This window comes from Aplidium turbinatum, chromosome 9, assembly GCF_918807975.1.
Source record: "Aplidium turbinatum chromosome 9, kaAplTurb1.1, whole genome shotgun sequence".
NCBI classification, from domain to species: domain Eukaryota; kingdom Metazoa; phylum Chordata; class Ascidiacea; order Aplousobranchia; family Polyclinidae; genus Aplidium; species Aplidium turbinatum.
This window is the reverse complement of record NC_137480.1, coordinates 24,001,972-24,019,575: the sequence shown is the minus strand read 5'-3', so window position 1 is coordinate 24,019,575 and position 17,604 is coordinate 24,001,972. Positions and strand designations below refer to the sequence as shown.

At 39.5% G+C, this 17,604-nt stretch overlaps 1 protein-coding gene and 1 non-coding gene across 2 annotated transcripts; both read left to right on the top strand.

Moving 5' to 3' along the window:
* Positions 1-8: 8 nt before the first annotated feature.
* On the top strand, positions 9-11,884 carry LOC145777148 (general transcription factor 3C polypeptide 4-like). Its single transcript, XM_082588452.1, has 10 exons — positions 9-385; positions 864-997; positions 2,984-3,523; positions 7,298-7,415; positions 8,258-8,414; positions 9,258-9,424; positions 10,001-10,188; positions 10,287-10,440; positions 10,794-11,029; positions 11,666-11,884. The coding sequence occupies exons 1-10, from the start codon at positions 59-61 to the stop codon at positions 11,838-11,840; spliced, it is 2,196 nt and encodes a 731-aa protein (XP_082444578.1). The 5' UTR covers positions 9-58; the 3' UTR covers positions 11,841-11,884.
* A 752-nt stretch (positions 11,885-12,636) lies between these two features.
* On the top strand, positions 12,637-12,743 carry LOC145777785 (U6 spliceosomal RNA). Its single transcript, XR_014290361.1, has one exon. It is a non-coding gene; the product is annotated as a U6 spliceosomal RNA (small nuclear RNA).
* Positions 12,744-17,604: the final 4,861 nt, after the last annotated feature.

The window sequence follows — 17,604 nt, the reverse complement described above, 5'->3', positions numbered from 1 at the left end:
TTAGTGAAACAACATTTTACTATATGTTGTTACACCATAGGAAAATTTCTCTTTAAAAATGGGTAAAACCTTTGGAGTAGAAAGTTGGGGTGAAAGTTTTGGAAGGTTAGATTTGCACAGCAGAGTCGTTGGTGATTCGTGTATAAATTGGTCACGTGATCATCAAATTGCCATTGGAACAGAAAAGAAAGTTGTTTTATGCGACATGTCATTGTTGATTGGTGGAAAGAAGTTAGATGAGGTTGGATTCATGGTAGAGGATCTACCCATCACTGCGGATCAAGTTGATTACGATGTTGGTATCGGCAAATTTTTATCAGATTTTGAAGCAGCTTGCCTGAAGCCATCAAATATTAAAGCTTGTCCAGACTACGACATTTATAAGGTAAGCTTACAAATACATGTTATGTTTGATTTGTTAAACTAGGATTGTATAATGTTGCTTTCATTTTCATTAGTTAGAGTGGTGAAGGCACTTGATTGTATGATGCCTGTTGATAATGAAGTAACCTCAAAAATAAAATTGAGATTATTCATATAGAATTTGATTAATGCTTCGGTGTTATCACATCCTATTGCAGTGTGCCAGGCTTGATGAATGTTGGGACTCAAAATTTTCTATCTTTTAAGAGTGCAGTTCATTTATTAAGTATAATAAATGCTATTTTGCACAGTTCCGAGTAAAATTACGTTTCAATTGTTATAAGTAAAATTGTGTGCCAGTTGTGTATATTGATACAGCTTCGGTAGAGAGTTGTGTATATTGCTTCAAGAATTTGATGTTTGCCATTATATGTAAACATTGTGGAATGTAGATATGATAGATCAAGTATATGTTATATTGGTTAACATGTGCTGTGTAGATCTTCCTAGATCCAACATTATCTGAAGAAAAGAAGCATGAATATAAGGGTTACAAATCTCTTCTGTTTTCCCCACCGGGCTGCAGCAAAATTTCAACAGGGGAATTGCTTTCTGTTTTATCACTGGACCATTGGTAATGTTCTGTTTTTTATTCGGTTTAGCTATAACAAGTTTATCTGCAGGCAAAAAGCTTCGTCATCTAGCATAAACAAAATAGCATGACTTGCATATTATGAGAAAATAGAACAGTGAAAGTTTTTTCTAGCATTGTCTAACTGTTTTGTTCCTATTCAAGACCAGGGAAATGTAGTTCAATTTAAGTGCGTCTGCCGTCTGGTCATGATTTGCTAGACACACATACTTTCTGTACTGTAGCATTGTAGCAAAGTTAATTGTCTAATTTTGAGATGCCCAAATTTTACTTTGAAATGCAGAACAGAAATGCCAATTCAAGCCATGTGTAACTTACTAACTTTATCCAGTATTTTTAATGTGATTAATTATAAACTGAACAGCAATTGTTCCTTGTTATTTTGGTTTTAGGTATAGAATCACTGGCGCCGAGTCCCGGGTGGGCGGGCCATGCCCGCCGGACATTTCAAGAATTAAAAAAAATATTAATGCAATTTTAAGTTCCAAAATTTCTGTAACCATCTGCCCCCTTCTGATACTAGCCTACTTACCTTATTCGCAGGGTTTTGTCGCCATATGATAGGCCCTACTAGACCTACTAATTAAGCGATTAGTTTTCGTTAACTATTGCCATTGTTACATTCATGCAACGTTAAACAACGTTGATTTGCCGTTAAACCAGTAAAAGTGTCTTGCCGCGCCGTTTGTCTCCACTCTGCCACTCGTAGCCCAGTGCTATAAATCAAGTAAATTGCGCAAACCTGTGAGGAACTTCAATCAATCAATGTTTTATTTGTCAATAACAGGAACATAGGTACATGTTTGAAATATGCAATTAATATACACAATGCAAAAGTTACACAAGTTCCCATACCCACAGGGAGACAACGAGACGACCATACTTCATTCGCGGCAAAAGTCTGACCGCAGTTTCCACTGCTTTTACACCGTTTTAACATCGCCAGATGTTAAATCGGTGTAAAAACTGTAGCATTGTTCTTCAAAGGAGTAATTTTCTCTCAAACGAGGTTATCAATTAACTCTGCTGCCAAAATGCTCTATTTTGTCGTCTCAATCATCACAGTTGCGTCTGTTACGTCACTGATACTAAACTGTGCACACGTGTGGTTTGGCCGGATGAAACCGTTGGTTGTCATTAGTTGCAATTCAGCTCCTTCGTTATATAACTGTTCTAATTGTAGATTCAATGTAAGCTCGGTTCAATAGCGCAGTTTATCGCTAGATGGCTTCTCGGGAGCTGAATTGCTGTAAAATCGCTTCTGCGTTGCATTACAGCATCTTGTTTCTTATCTGTGCGCCCGCTAGGAGCGACTTATAGTATGAACCCACCGATGTGTTGTGTGTGTGTTATCATGTTGTATCAACAATAATAATGTAATTATGGAACTAGTACAGTATTGCAGTTTTCGTCCCGCAACCCGCACGGCGCACATACCAATCACAAAAAAATATGCGGAACTGAATTACCAGGACCAGACGTTGTTGCGTACCAATTATATTTATTACTTGTTTCCAAATCGTGTTAGAGGAGATATAGACTTAAATGTAAAACTAGGCTAGCCCAACAACCTAGCAAAATCGCCCTTTTGAAAAACGCACAAAATAACCTTTATGACGTGCAGTATGTGTTCGCCCGCCCAGCTATTTTGAAAACTCGGCGCCTATGTGTAGAATAATTAGCTTTTTTTTAACTGTAACCAAAGCGTGTGTTTTAATTTATTATTAACAAGCTTATTCCCGCTGCTGTGATGCTAAATACTTTCTTTTCTTTTTTAATTGTAATCTTTTCAACAGTTTTTCTGTACAATTGTACATTGTGTTTTGATTTATATATCTTCTGTCTTTTTCGCAGCAGCCAATAAACATCTATCGATCCTTTTCGTGATGGCAGCAACTAATGTCTGTTGATTACAGTTTAATTAAAAGTTTACAACTTAAACAGAGACACTTTTTCATACATTTATAGCTTGAAAGTTTATGAGAAATGTGGCTGCGGAACCCATATGAAGTGGAAGCTGTATACAAACCTCACTGCAATATTAATTGAACGCTTGAAAGCAAATGGTGGATATTTTGAAGATCAATCAATGAAACCAAAATCATCTAAATTTCAAGCTTTACAAGAAAAGAAGTACTCGTCGTCTTTATGCAGTGTAACATGGTCAGATGTTTGTGAACTGAACGGAAAATTAGTTTGCTTTCTTGCTGCTTCAACGAAAAATGGATTTGTGGTTATATGGGGATTTAGTTTACCTGTGGATGCAGAAAGTCAGCCTGCTATTGTTGATGTGTTTCAAAGCAATCTGCCCGATATAGTAACAATCACCTTTAAAAGAAATATTTGTGACAAAACAGTGACTACCGATGATCCTTTTTCATTATCTCTAGTTGCTTCCAGCAGCAATGGTCAAATTTGGTGTGTTGTGAGAACTTCAGATGACCAAGATAACTGGGTTACTTCATCACAGCAAACAATATGGACAGATATTGACAGACTTTCGCCAAAGTAAGTTCCTTGTTTTTGCATGTTTTTACTTTCATGACACTGTGACGTAGTTTGAACATCGCTACCCGAATGACAGGAGCCTAGAACCGACACCATATTATACTTGTTTTTTCTTGTGCCTGATGTTTATGGTGTTCACAAAATCTATATATCTGTCGTTTCTATACGGAATGGCCCGTTTCGGCGAGTCCGATTCGGAGAGTTCCCTATTCGGAGACAGCTTTTTTCGGAGAGTTCCCTATTCGGAGATTTTTTGAAATTTTTTTGAAAATTATCGGGTGCCTTAGCCTAATTATCATTGCCGTTTTTACATCGCTTCAACGTCGCTAAACGTTGAAATCGTGCAGAGAAAATAGAAATAAAATGTTTGAACAATTAAATGAAAATTCGTCATGTCAGTTCAGTTGAGTTGTTTTTATTTGTGACCATCATATCAAAAACAATACACATCAACAAAGCAAAGGTCGAGAAAAAGGTAGAAGCGACAAAACGCGAACGTTAAAACGTGCTTGTGATCGAAGTAAGTGATTGAGTTGAAAGAAATTTGGCACGGCCGCAACACCTTCAGAAAAATTTAAGATATGAAGGGAAAATAAAAAAAAAGAAGATGTTACAAAAAAAAAAATCATGTCTGTGTGATGTCTATAAGTTAGTACTTTTGAATAGTTAAAATGATTACCTGTAGTTTGGATCAACAAATGTGTGGCCTACAGCTTGGATTGAAAGGAAATTATCGGGTACCGTAGCCTAGTTATCCCGACCAGTAAAAATTTGTTCCAAGAACCCAGTTAGCCTAACAGTTCATTTTTACATTGTAGTAACAGATAACCAAATGTGTGGCCTATCGTTTTAACGTCGCTAAACGTTGAAATACCGTAGCCTAGTTATCCCGACCAGCAGAAATTGCCGTTTCTACATCGTTTTAACGTCGCTAAACGTTGAAATCGTGTAGAAAAGAGAACTTTAGCTGACTAGGATACGCATACTAGGATATTCCACAATATCGTTTCTTTTATAGTTGAAATTATCGAAGCTTTAGATGAGTGGGGTTTAGAGCTAACCATTGAGATCTTAAAACTAAAAAGCGAATTAAATTTATTTTTGAACTATTAATGTTTGCTCAGATAAAATTGACATGTATCCTGCGTCGCCTCCTGCATGCAAACTTAGAATATATTAGAATCCTCAACTATTACAAAATTCTAAATCCAACGACGCCTTCAGTTTATTTACAGTAGAGAATTTTGTATTTTATTCCACAATATCGTTTCTTTTATAGTTGAAATTCTCGAAGCTTTAGATGAGTGGGGTTTAGACCTAACCACTGAGATCTTAAATCATATTTATGACACCGGAAAGACCCTAGTGATATGGTACGTTCCATATTCATAACTTTACCAAAGAAAACCGGAGCAACAGAATGCTCACTCCCCAGAACAATTAGCCTTGTGAATCACCTAACAAACATCTTACTCCGAATCATGGTGATGAGATTGAGACCAAAACTATATACAATCGGAAATTTCCAACAGCACAGTTTTTATTTGTTCCAGACAAAGGGACCACAAAAAGGAATTTTTACATTAAAAATGATAACAGAGAGATGTATGTCCGATTCTTCTGTTTATTTAGAGAATTTTGTATTTTATTCCACAATATCGTTTCTTTTGCATTCTTGCATTTTATCCAGTGTTTACCTTTGAGTGCCTTCCCAGACGGCAAAATTCGTCATTTTTACATTGATTCAACGTCTGCAGACGTTCGAATCAATGTAAAAATGACGAATTTTGTTGTCTGGGTTCGTTCAAAATATGTGTTTTACGTCAAAACAACAGTTTCATGATTAACAATAGCGGTTAATGAGATAAAGTCTCAGCGAAAACGGGTCAACTAAAAAAGACAGTTGCCAAATAGCGTTTGCCATAAAAGATGAAGTTAAAACCTAGGTGGCAGTTTAGAGTAAACCTATATTATAATTTTGAAATAACTAATTTTTAAAATTAATAATAATTTAAATAAAAAAATTCAAAAAATCTCCGAATAGGGAACTCTCCGAAAAAGGCTGTCTCCGAATAGGGAACTCGCCGAATCGGACTCGCCGAATAGTAGCAGACCCTTTCTATACGACTCGAGTCTCTATTTTCTATTGGGTGTCATGAGATTGTCGATATTTGCATTTTGCCACTTTTTCTTGACTCCTCTATTATGCAAGGATTATTTTTCCGTTTGATAATCAGAAATATAGTGAACTGATACCCGGTGTTGAATTGGTTACATCACTTGCCTTTCAATGCAAGGTCTACCACTTATTCGGTTCTTGCTTCATTCGAGTTCGCGGCGTTCAGACCTTGTCATAAAGACTTATAGTGTGGTTTGTCTTTGTTTCCCCATCATAACACATCGGAAAATTATAACATTTTGAAAGGTATCCACTATTCATCCTTACTTGAGTTCCGGTTTAATCTGAGAAGTCAAGTTTGACGGTGACTTGATGTTCGCGTTAAATTTCACTTTATGTAGTCAGGCCTCGAAATTTGTACTTTTTTCCGGCGGTCAAGCATGTCCTACCGGACTGGCCCTTTCAGTGGACATTTAATATCTCAACCGGACATATTTTTTGCTTGCAAATAAATCAGTGCGTTAATGACAGTCGTGTAATGACGCAATAAACACAATTGAAAACAACAATCCAAATTTCCTTATTACAAACGCAACTCCGATCATTTATTCGGTGGTTTTCGCGTTATAGAATCGTTGTGCCAAGCGATTACTGCCGGCGCAGGGTCGTAAATCTTCATGTCAGGACTGTCCAGACAAATGTGCATTAGTGACGCAATAGTGTTAGCCCTCAATAGTGTTAGTGTTAACTAACTAACACAATAGTGTTAGTCTAACACCCTCCCTTATGTGCAGAAATTCTATCAGTATCAGCGTGAATAAGGTCGCCACATTCGCCTAAGCACGTGCGGAACCCAACTGAGACTTGCTTCTCTGTGACGTTTCTTTTTAACAATCGATCAATGTAACGCAATAATCCTCATTGTTAAAATTAGAATACATATCCTGCCGAAAAGTTCAGACAACTGTATTTCAAGGCAACATTGCAAGGCGTTGAAATGATGTAAAAATGGCTACTGTTGCCATCAGCTCGTTAACCACACCACTCTAATGTGATCTTTAAAGCAATTGCCTGTACGATTATTGTTTCAGCTCCGTATTTGTTCGCGTTAAACAAACAATTGTAACAATTCAAATTTAAAATATATATATTTTTGCTGCATTATCTCTATTTTTGTCAAGAAGTTTGCGGCGGTCATTTATGACCGACCAATAAGTCGGCTTCGGCAGACATTCGAGGTCATTCCGGAGGTCATGTCCGCCATGACCGCCGGAATTTCGAGGCCTGTAGATTGTTGTCTTACGCACACGAAAACGTTTCTTTTACGTGAGTGTCGATATGTTCATTCGTATTAGTAGATCTGCCGTCTTTGTTTTGCTTGGTGACCTATGACCTAGCTGAGAATGCTCAAAATGTAGATCTTGGGAAATTGTTTTGCGAGGCCAATCTCGGCTCGATTTCAATGCCCTCTTGAAGCTTAAGCCGAAATTGAAGAGCTGAAACTAGTAGGCTACACTGTTGCCTAGCAAGATTCATGAACGATTGCAGCTCATGCCTGGAAAACTTTGGGCGCTCTTGCTTTTGCTGCTTCCCAACGAATTTAAATTAAATCCTAATTTTATAAGTCAATGTATTGTCCGTATATTGTTTTAAAGAAAACTGCACTGGATTTCATGTGACGCTGGGAGTGTCGTTCTTGCTGCCAAGTCCCACATTCTTGTAGCCATGACCTTGGACGAGCAAGCTAAAGTCATTGAAGAATGTGTTTTACAGGTTTGCTTGCTGTGTTGCTTTTCATGGTTTGAAATTGACTTTATGACGAATAGGTGATGCAGTTTTTCTGAACTTAACTGTGGCTTACTGGTGAAACATCATGGCTGTTCACCGATTACTATATTGTGTTTTATAATAGTAGTTTTAACGTGTTTTTATATAGCAGTGGAATGAGTGTATCCATCATTGTTATGCATTACGTTATGCTCTACGCATAAAGTCGCAGCCGTGTTTATTGCCTTAAATTAATTTTTTTTAATGTCGAATGGTTCATGAAAACAAATAAATTTTAAGTAAGCCGTTTTCACAAAGTCTTTGGTGTGGCCTGATAGTGTCCGACCCACGCCCACTGAATTGGATGCAGATACTTGTTTTAGTGAGCTATTTAAACTTTTAAGGCATTTCCCACTTATATCGATTATGACGTCATGCTCATTTGTCGCACTTGACGTTTCATTCTGATGTGAGACTTTTTGTACAAAGAAAACTTAAAATATTTTAAAACCTTTGAAAAGAATCTTGTTTGGGAAACAAACCAGAATTTTCTTGATCCGAACAAAAGAAGAGAAAAAAATTGCATCGATTAAAAATTGTATATACTGTATATTATTTTGCTTCAAACAGTCCCATCAGACAGCAACGCTAAAATGTGGTTATTTGAGAATAGGTCTTCAACACGGTTTTTTGTACCGTCGCAAAGCCTTAACAAGTAACAAGCGGTGTGGTGTACTCTGGGTGACGTTCCTGTGCCAAATCGGTCTCTGTCAATAGTCTCGCGCCAAGTTGGCAACGCCAGATTGCAGCAAACCCTCAGTTTGTAACGCCTACATAGCAACTTTCAGGATATTCATGCTGTACCAATCAAAGAACTTCGAGTGGTTAAAGAAGAAGACTTAAAGTTCATATCCTGCAGCAGCGATGGTCTGGTGGTCTGCGGGACAGTTGTCATTTCTCCTGATCTGGAACTATCCATTAATGACATCATTGGAAATCCTGCCGGTGAGTTTTAAGAAAGTTTTAAAAAGTGCAAAAGTAGCTATTCAATGTATCACAGAAGAGCGAAGGATCATAACAATGAAACGGATACGAAAACCTACGCTGGTTTGGATTTGTTCCCGAAGCAACAATAATTAATTAATGATCAACTGCAAACTCAATCAAATGTTCTAATTGGATAACTGTGGGAATGATGATTGCTTTGGAAAGAAACCCAGGACAGTGCCGAGTGTATATGAAACATTGGTTGCACCAGACTCCGCAAGAGGTTTTGGACAGGGTGAAATTTATGTCTCTTGCCCTGAGTTGAGTGTTTGACTTCTTCCTGATTGTCAGAATCACTTTTCCATATTTTAATCAGTGAAAAGCATATATGAAATCAGTATTTAATGTAAAAAAGGTGAGTAGAAGTGATTCTTTCAAGTTACAGTATATACAGTAGTCTAACTAAAAACAATGAAAACTATCAATACTACAAAAAGTGCTCAATGCTAAGCAAAAAGGCAAAGCAGAGTAAATTAAATCAAATATAGTTATTACTATCTGAAGCCTTTACAAATTGTTTCACCTTACGGATCATCAGAAGGTCTTATTCAAATAGAATCCTAACTAACAGTAGCCTAACTATATATGACTCATTACATTAAAGCGAAGATTAGCAATGATTTTATTGCTCTGAAGGAGGGTTTCCTCGGTCTGGAAACTTGACCATTACATAAATTGTAGTAAGTCTTCTTTTTTGTGTCGTCATTAATGCCCAATGCCCACAGTGACGTCACTAACACTTATATATTGTCCGGTTTTAAAAGCCTCGAGATAACTAAGACAAAGTTTTTGTTTGCTCAGATATTGGAAGCTATAATGGAAGTTCTCCTTCAACAATGCACGGGATTGCATTATCCCCGAACAAGGCCTTCATGGCCATTCTGACATCGCGCCCACACGTAAAGCTAAGCATACAAGTTGATAATGTGGCTTGCTTAACGTTGAAAAGGCTGATAACTCCTCAGCAGGTAGGTTCAACCACCATTGCTTCTGCAATTGTGCAAGCAACATCATTCAAATGCTAATTAGCTTGATAGTCGCAACTATTCTCCGTATTAATTGGTGCAAATCAAAAACGTTGACAGGGGGGGGGGGTCCAGAAGGTACTTTTGGGCCCGTGTCCTGGCTGATTTTAGGGCCCACGACCCTTCCGCCGAAACTTGAAGAAACCACCTCATATTCGTTGTATATCCATATGGTGCGTTTTTCTTAAAAGAGTCTGAATTTAGGGCCTAAAAGTCTCATTGATACCAAATAGCCCAAATTATCCTCTCAGCCCTGGTTCTAACTGTGTATAGGATGTATAATTGTATATAATCTAAAGACTACTGATCTTGAACAGTGTAAGCTTGCGAATGCTCTTAAAGATAGTGTTTTTTTCTGCACCTTGTCGAAATTTTCAAATGTACAATGTTTGAAAAAGGATATTAAATCTCCATTAAGTTTAACCAGCTTCGTAAACTCAACTTTTCTTTTAAAGGCAGCAGCGATGGTCGAAAAGTTTAATTATTTTAGATGATGCAATGAGATTGACTTGCATTCAGGCTGCTCATTGTCTCCTCCAAGTGGTGAATTCGGAGATGGAAAATGCTTCCCTTTACAAACATCTTGACGTCATTGAAATTGTAAGACAAGATTTTGCAATGAAGCAGAGATTTGACGATCTCTTGGAAGACTTTCTTCAGCAGCTTGATATCAGCAAAGAATATAAAACGATAAAGTTACAGTTGAGGTATGATATTATGTGATCAATACAAACTGTAAGTTAGTTATTTAATTTAAAAAGTCTATGTTTTGCTGAAAACAAATCCGTTTCCTTTGTCGTTTCAGGTGGCATCTGGTGAAGTTGAAAGAGAAAATAAAGAAGCTTAGCCGCAGGACCCCCGCACTTGAGTGCCTGGCTGCTGGCCTGGATGCTGCTGCGGATGACTCAAAGAACACGGAAGAGGTTTTGACGATTCGGCAAATGATGAAAGTCGTGTCGGTGGGTAGTTTGTGCAGAGATAGGTTCAGGAAATTTGAAGTAGAAAATACATTTTTGTGACTGAATTTGAACAATAACGCAACCACAACAATTAATCTAGAAATGCTTCTTTGGGTCTGTTTTACAAGTCATGAGTAATTTTCTAAATACGTTTTGTTGGCTATTGTTATTTGTAGCGCTTAGGAGCATAGCTTTTACAATGGATGTGGCGTTATGAATTAATATTGCAGAATTTCTGATTTTTAGTGCAAAATACTAATAGATGCAGTTTTGTGGCAATGGTGTTTTTTGTGCATTGTAATAATGTGTAACCTTTCATAACTTTTATATTGACATTTGTCTTCTCATGTTAGACGTGGTTCCATGAATCAACCGATTTTGGCGATTGCGCTGTTCCCATTGTTCCGTTGGTGTCGCTACTAGAAACCAAGGAGCAACTTCTCAACTCGTCCGAGATCAAACTATTGAAGGAAGTAAAATCGCACTCAGCTTACCAAACCCTACCTTCGCATCAGATTTGCATCTTCACAGAATCACAGATTGAGATGTCCGCTAATGGGCGCGCTGGAGTTACTGATGATGGTTCCAGGTAGAACATTTGTGATCATCGTTCCAGCGTAGGCCAAGCAAATCATAATTGTATTTTTCAAGAATGGTTTGATTTGCTTAGAAAGTAACCTATTTCCAAAGTGAGATGCACATAAGTTTAAGACCTGAAAAAGAACATAAAGTGGAAACTGACTTAACTTAAGTGTAGCTTTATTATCTTCTTTTTACTATCATCGATTTCATTAATTTACCAGTAGCCTATACATACAGTACACTATACAGTCTAAATTATTGCGGTTATATTTTTTATCTGATAAAAGAGACCATTTGTTAAAAGGGCTCTTATTTCCGCACCATAATACAATTTAATCTTTTTCCCCACCAGAATACTTACACAAGTTTACAGTAGACATTGCCTGGCAATTTTTTTGGTATTGCAAGGTCCTGGTGGTTGAAGATTTAGATTAAGTGGACGGGAAGACAAGGAAGCCAATCTTCATGTCCACCTTCAGGCATGCCTTTAAGTATCCTGCCAAAGATACAATCGCATGCTCTTGAGCGGTGTCGAACCGGTACCCATTCGATTGCCGTTGCAGAGCTCTCACCACTCGGCTATGCAGCCGGCGATGTTGTAAGTTGTAATGGTGTAACTCAAAAATTTGCTGTATCTTTGCAGCTGGCCGCTTTGTTGTCTCACCTTCACGGCTTTGCAAGGTTACGAGAAGAGGAAATGTGATTTGTCCGGTCTCTTTGCCGCTGTACCTTCGCCTTCCCACCCTGGCTGGCTGCACAAACTATTGACGTCTACCTGCATATTTAGTGGTGCTCCCTTAGTGCAATATATCAACTGAAAACTTTTTTACACATGGTTTTATTAAATTTTGTTTTTTAAGTAGGCCTACACAATGTCTGTAATTTGGAGGGAAAGTTGAGAGGAAAGCCCATAGACAACAATAGAAAGCATGCTTTAACGCAGGGGTCATCAACCTTTTTTGCATGCGGGCCGCTTTGGCATTAAGGAGAGCTGTGGCGGGCCGCACTAATAAAATTTTAGGTAGATTGACTCTTATGCTAGAAAAGAACGCATTTCGTACCCAGTATCCAGCGTTACATGTTGTTAATATTTATGTTAGAATACCGCAGTAACAAAATTTATCGAACAACGCTACTGCCAGGCCAAGCTCCTTTTACAACACTTTTGACTTTTTTAACAATGCCTAATAAACGAGGCCACTTGTTTTGCGCATTTATAGCGAGGCGATCGGTTTCATCAGAATATTCGACGCCAAGCAAGAGTGGTGTTGTCACTTCGCTTCACAAAAGATATCTTCCAATTAACAATTTCAGTAAACAAGGAAATGTTTGACACATCCCAATACATGCAACAATAGTGACCTGCAAACATATCGAAAAATAGGCTTCAATAACAGGGAAAAAGAAACCAGGCACCATGAAACAAACGCTTGTGGAAATCACCGAAAAATTGTAATTCTATCGTAAATCATGAACAGTCTTCCCTCTAAAAAAGAAGTGAGTTGGTTTTTCATCCTTTTTGTGAGAGTCTATAAAACCGCCTTTCTTGTAGACAACTGTCACTTGCGATGCTTATCAGCGTGGCAAGAATTTGTTGATTAACAACATTTTGCAGTACTTGCTTCGGCAGTACATGTACTAAAATTGGAACGATACAGAGAAGATTAGCATCGCCCCTGCGTAAGGATGACACCTAAAATCGTGAAGCGTTCCATATTTCTTTAAAATATATTATATAGGCTATGTATTTTGCAGTAGCCTACTAAGCTAAATATTTTCATAAGACAATCAGAAAAAGTCTTTAAATTTATATATAATATTTTGCCAATTTATTATAAATTGAGTTGGCACAGTGACCTATTTTGCCAACAAAAACTTGCATAAAGAGAACCATGCTCGTGAAACACAATAACGGTGAAACGCACACTAGTGTTCACATGACATTTACAAACTTAAAATAAGCAACCCTATGCTTACAGACAATTTGAAAACAGACCTTTTAATCAACCACTGGGACAGTGTGGCTGGACATCGCATTGGAATAACTTTTAAGCAACCCCTACCTAGAACTATAATCTGATTGGTCGGTGGAATTGTATACAAAGCGAAAATATGCTTCCCGGAAAGTATTTTTTGCTTTCGTGCTCTTTAACTTCTCAAGAAAAGTATGTTTGGTTATACTTGTACGCTGATACCTTCCGCGGGCCGCCAGTTGGTGACCTCTGCGTTAACGTACAAGTTATGTGGGTTTGATTCCCATCGGGTCATACCAAAGACCTTTTAAATATGGTAGCCTTCTTAACTTTATTCTTGATTGGCACTCAGCAGAGGAATGATTTTAGGGTAGGCTACTAACGTAAGGTACTTTCCGATGTCGTTCGCAACGGCTGAGCGAAAAAAAAAACGAATTTCTTTCCGCTAATTAGGAGAACTTCTTCGTATAGCCTACCTGGCAGTTGATTGCCATTCTGACGTCTTCAACGCTAGTCCTGGAAAGGAGCTGAAATTACTCAACTAATAAAACAGCAAAGCCTTAATGGCTCGTCTCCCTTGTTGGCTCCACGCTACCACGAGTAGCCTATGCGAAACCTCCTCAATAGGGTGGTTCAAAAAATACAAGTTTCTGGGGATCTTCCTGCACAAGGCTTAAAATGTTCCATTTTCCCATAGAAGTGCCCTTGCAAAAAAATTAGACTGATTGAAGGTCAATCAGATTTTCACTTTTTTACCACATTCTGCCTATGTCAAACCCTACAGCAAACAGGTAGGTTAAATAAGTTTAAACATAATACAATTTTCCTTTTATCACGAAGAGACATCAATATCACGATAAATGAATTAAAATACAATGTTAGCGTCAAAGACTGTGGTGTTAACCCTCCCGAAATTATTTTGGGCTGGAAAATTTTTCTAAAGCTCTCATGGGGTAGTATTGACTGAAAAATGAGAAAAAAATTTTTTTTTTTATTTAGTGTTGCCGAACGGCACCACTGGGAAGGAAAGGCTTTAATCAGATATGACATTCGGCCTCTGTTTTCATCACAGTCTCATTTCAAGCACCGGAAATATTTTCCTGTGGGTGCTTGCTAACTGCAGTAGGTACTGTTTTAGAGTCTTATGTTTGATTAGAGCTGAATTAGTGCAATTCCTCGCTCGGCTGTGTCATTAACCACTTTCAGGAGACTGACACTGGCTTTAAATTTATTGTAGGCCTATGCCGGGTCTGATGCCCAGAGGTAGGCCTATGGGAGAATTTGCAAGGAATGCTCCTGCTTCTTTGTTACCATTTGTGCAAAGCAGATAAAATAGCTTTAATGACCGACTTGTTATGAATGACTCTATTGAAGATTGGTGGTCGGATTTAGCTGACGAGGGGCCCGGAGCAATTTCAGATCGGGGAGCCCCCGTGCAAAAAATTCTATCGCCTCTACGTCTACAGTAGCATCAGTCCAGCACTGCATGGCATTTTGTTGACACTTTAAAGGCTGAAAGAGAAAAAATAACACAAAATCACATTTTTCCACTTGGGGGGCTTTTAAAAGTCGGGAGGCCCGGGGCACCTGCACCCTCTGCCCACCCCCTAAATCCGGGCCTGGTAGTAGTCAGTGAAGTGGTGTCTCACTCTACCGGCGGTGTTCGATGCTCAGTGTCACGGGAAGTCTGACATAACTCTAAAAAGACTACATTCGCATTGCGCATAGCCTAGATTGGCTTATCGGTTAGTGCAGTGGTGCCTCACTCAAGCGGCCCGTGTTCCATACTTGGTAGTGTTACGCAAAGTCTAACATAACTCTTAAACCGGCGGTGTTCGATAATAATCGGTGGTGTCACGCAAAGTCTAACATAAGTCTTAAAAAGCTACATTCTCACTGAGTGGCATAGTGGTTAGTGAAGTGGTGTCTCACTCAAACGGCCCGTGTTGGTGACTCGGTGCTGTCACGGGAAGTCTAACATAACTCTTAAAAGGCTACATTCGCATTGCGCATAGATTGGCTTAGCAGTTAGTGCAGTGGTGCCTCACTCGTGCGGCCCGTGTTCGATACTCGGTAGTGTCAGGGAAAGTCTAACATAACTCTTAAAAGGCTACATTCTCACTGAGTGGCGTAGTGGTTAGTTAAGTGATGTCTCACTCAACCGGCCCTCACTCAAGCGGCCCGTGTTCGATACTCGGTAGTGTCTCAGAAAGTCTAACATAACACTTGAAATGGCGGTGTTCGTTTAGTCGGTGTTGTCACGGAAGTCTAACATAAATCCTAAAAGGCTACATTCTCATTGCGCATAGATTGGCTTAGTGGTTAGTGCAGTGGTGCCTCACTCAAGCGGCCCGTGTTAGATACTCGGTAGTGTCAGGGAAAGTCTAACATAACTCTTAAAAAACTACATTCTCACTGAGTGGCGTAGTGGTTATTGAAGTGATGTCTCACTCAACCGGCGGTGTTCGATAGTCGGTGTTGTCACAGGAAGTCTAACATAACTCTTAAAAGGCTACATTCGCATTGCGCATACATTGGCTTAGCGGTGAGTGCAGTGGTGCCTCACTCAAGCGGCATGTTTTCCATGCTGGGTAGTGTCACAGAAAGTTTAACATAACTCTAGAACTACAACTTTTAGAAGGCTACATTCGCATTGCGCATAGATTGACTTAGTGGTTAGTGCAGTGGTGCCTCACTCATGCGGCCCGTGTTCGATACTCGGTAGTTTCAGGGAAAGTCTAACATAACTCTTAAAAATCTACATTCTCACTGAGTGGCGTAGTGGTTAGTGAAGTGGTGTCTCACTCAACCGGGGGTGTTCGATAGTCGGAGCGGTCCCGGGAAGCCTAAGATAACTCTTAAAAGCTTACATTCGCATTGCGCATAGATTGGCTTAGCGGTTAGTGCAGTGGTGCCTCACTCAAGCGGCCCGTGTTCGATACTCGGTAGTGTCACGGAAAGTTTAACATAACTCTTGAACCGGCGGTGTTCGATAGTCGGTGTTGTCACGAAAGTCTAACATAACTCTTAAAAGGCTACATTCGCATTGCGCATACATTGGCTTAGCGGTTAGTGCAGTGGTGCCTCATTCAAGCGGCCCGTGTTCCATAATCGGTAGTGTCTGGGAAAGTCTAACATTACTCTTAAAAAGCTACATTCTCACTGAGTGGCGTAGTGGTTGGTGAAGTGGTGTCTCACTCAAGCGGCCCGTGTTCGATACTCGGTAGTGACAGGGAAAGTCTAACATAACTCTTAAAAATCTACATTTTCACTGAGTGGCGTAGTGGTTAGTGAAGTGGTGTCTCACTCAAGCTGCCCGTGTTCGATAGTCGGTGCGGTCCCAAGAAGTCTAATATAACTCTTAAAAGGCTACATTCGCATTGCGCATAGATTGGCTTAGCGGTTAGTGCAGTGGTGCCTCACTCAAGCGGCCCGTGTTCGATACTCGGTAGTGACAGGGAAAGTCTAACATAACTCTTAAAAATCTACATTCTCACTGAGTGGCGTAGTGGTTAGTGAAGTGGTGTCTCACTCAAGCTGCCCGTGTTCGATAGTCGGAGCGGTCCCAAGAAGTCTAATATAACTCTTAAAAGGCTACATTCGCATTGCGCATAGAAGCGGCCCGTGTTCGATACTCGGTAGCGTCAGGGAAAGTCTAACATAACTCTTAAAAAGCTACATTCTCACTGAGTGGCGTAGTGGTTAGTGCACAAATGCCTGCAGTTAGCATGCTTCCTTGATTACTTTTGCACTCCTTTTGTCACGTGTACTCCGCGAGGCAGTACTCTGTTCTATTCGTATCATTTCATTCTGGCAGGCTAGCGAACAACAGCTTCTTTTGTTCTAGTTCTAGTGTTGAGTTTAACAATCTTACGTTGTGTATTTTGTTGCAGAAATTGCGATTCGATCATTTTTCTTTTGTTAATACATTTAAGAAAAATAACCGTCTTTGTTCATGATCGAATCGCAATAGGATAAGGTTAATCTAAAGAAAATTTTTGCAGATTATTTTGACTATGGGGGCCGTCACTTTTTGGTCATTGGGGACAGATTCTCGGGGTGGTCGGATGTATTTGCCACGCCATCAGGATCGAGTGCCGCAGGAGCAGCTGCTTTGACTCAACTTTTGCGCTCGTACTTTGCCACGTTTGGTGTTCCTGAGGAAATATCTACAGATGGGGGTCCCGAATTTACTGCTGCCGTTACTGAACTCTTTCTTAAGAGTTGGGGTGTGCAGCACCGCATATCGTCATCTTACTTCCCTCAATCTAATGGTCGAGCTGAGGTGGCTGTCAAAACTGTCAAACGCTTGCTCATGACTAATGTGAGCCCAAACGGAGACCTGAACAACGATTCCTTCTTACGTGCATTGTTACAGTTGCGTATCACACCTGATCCTGACTGTGATATCTCTCCAGCAGAGATCGTGTTCGGTCACCCTCTGCGCGACGCATTCGGTTTTGTAAACCGCCTAGTCAAGTTCTCCAATCGTCACATTCGTCGTACATGGCGGGATACATGGAAGGCAAAGGAAGACGCCCTTCGTCTGCGAGCTGGTCGAACCGATAAGGCGCTGTCTCAGCATACTCGTCCTTTACGTACTTTACAA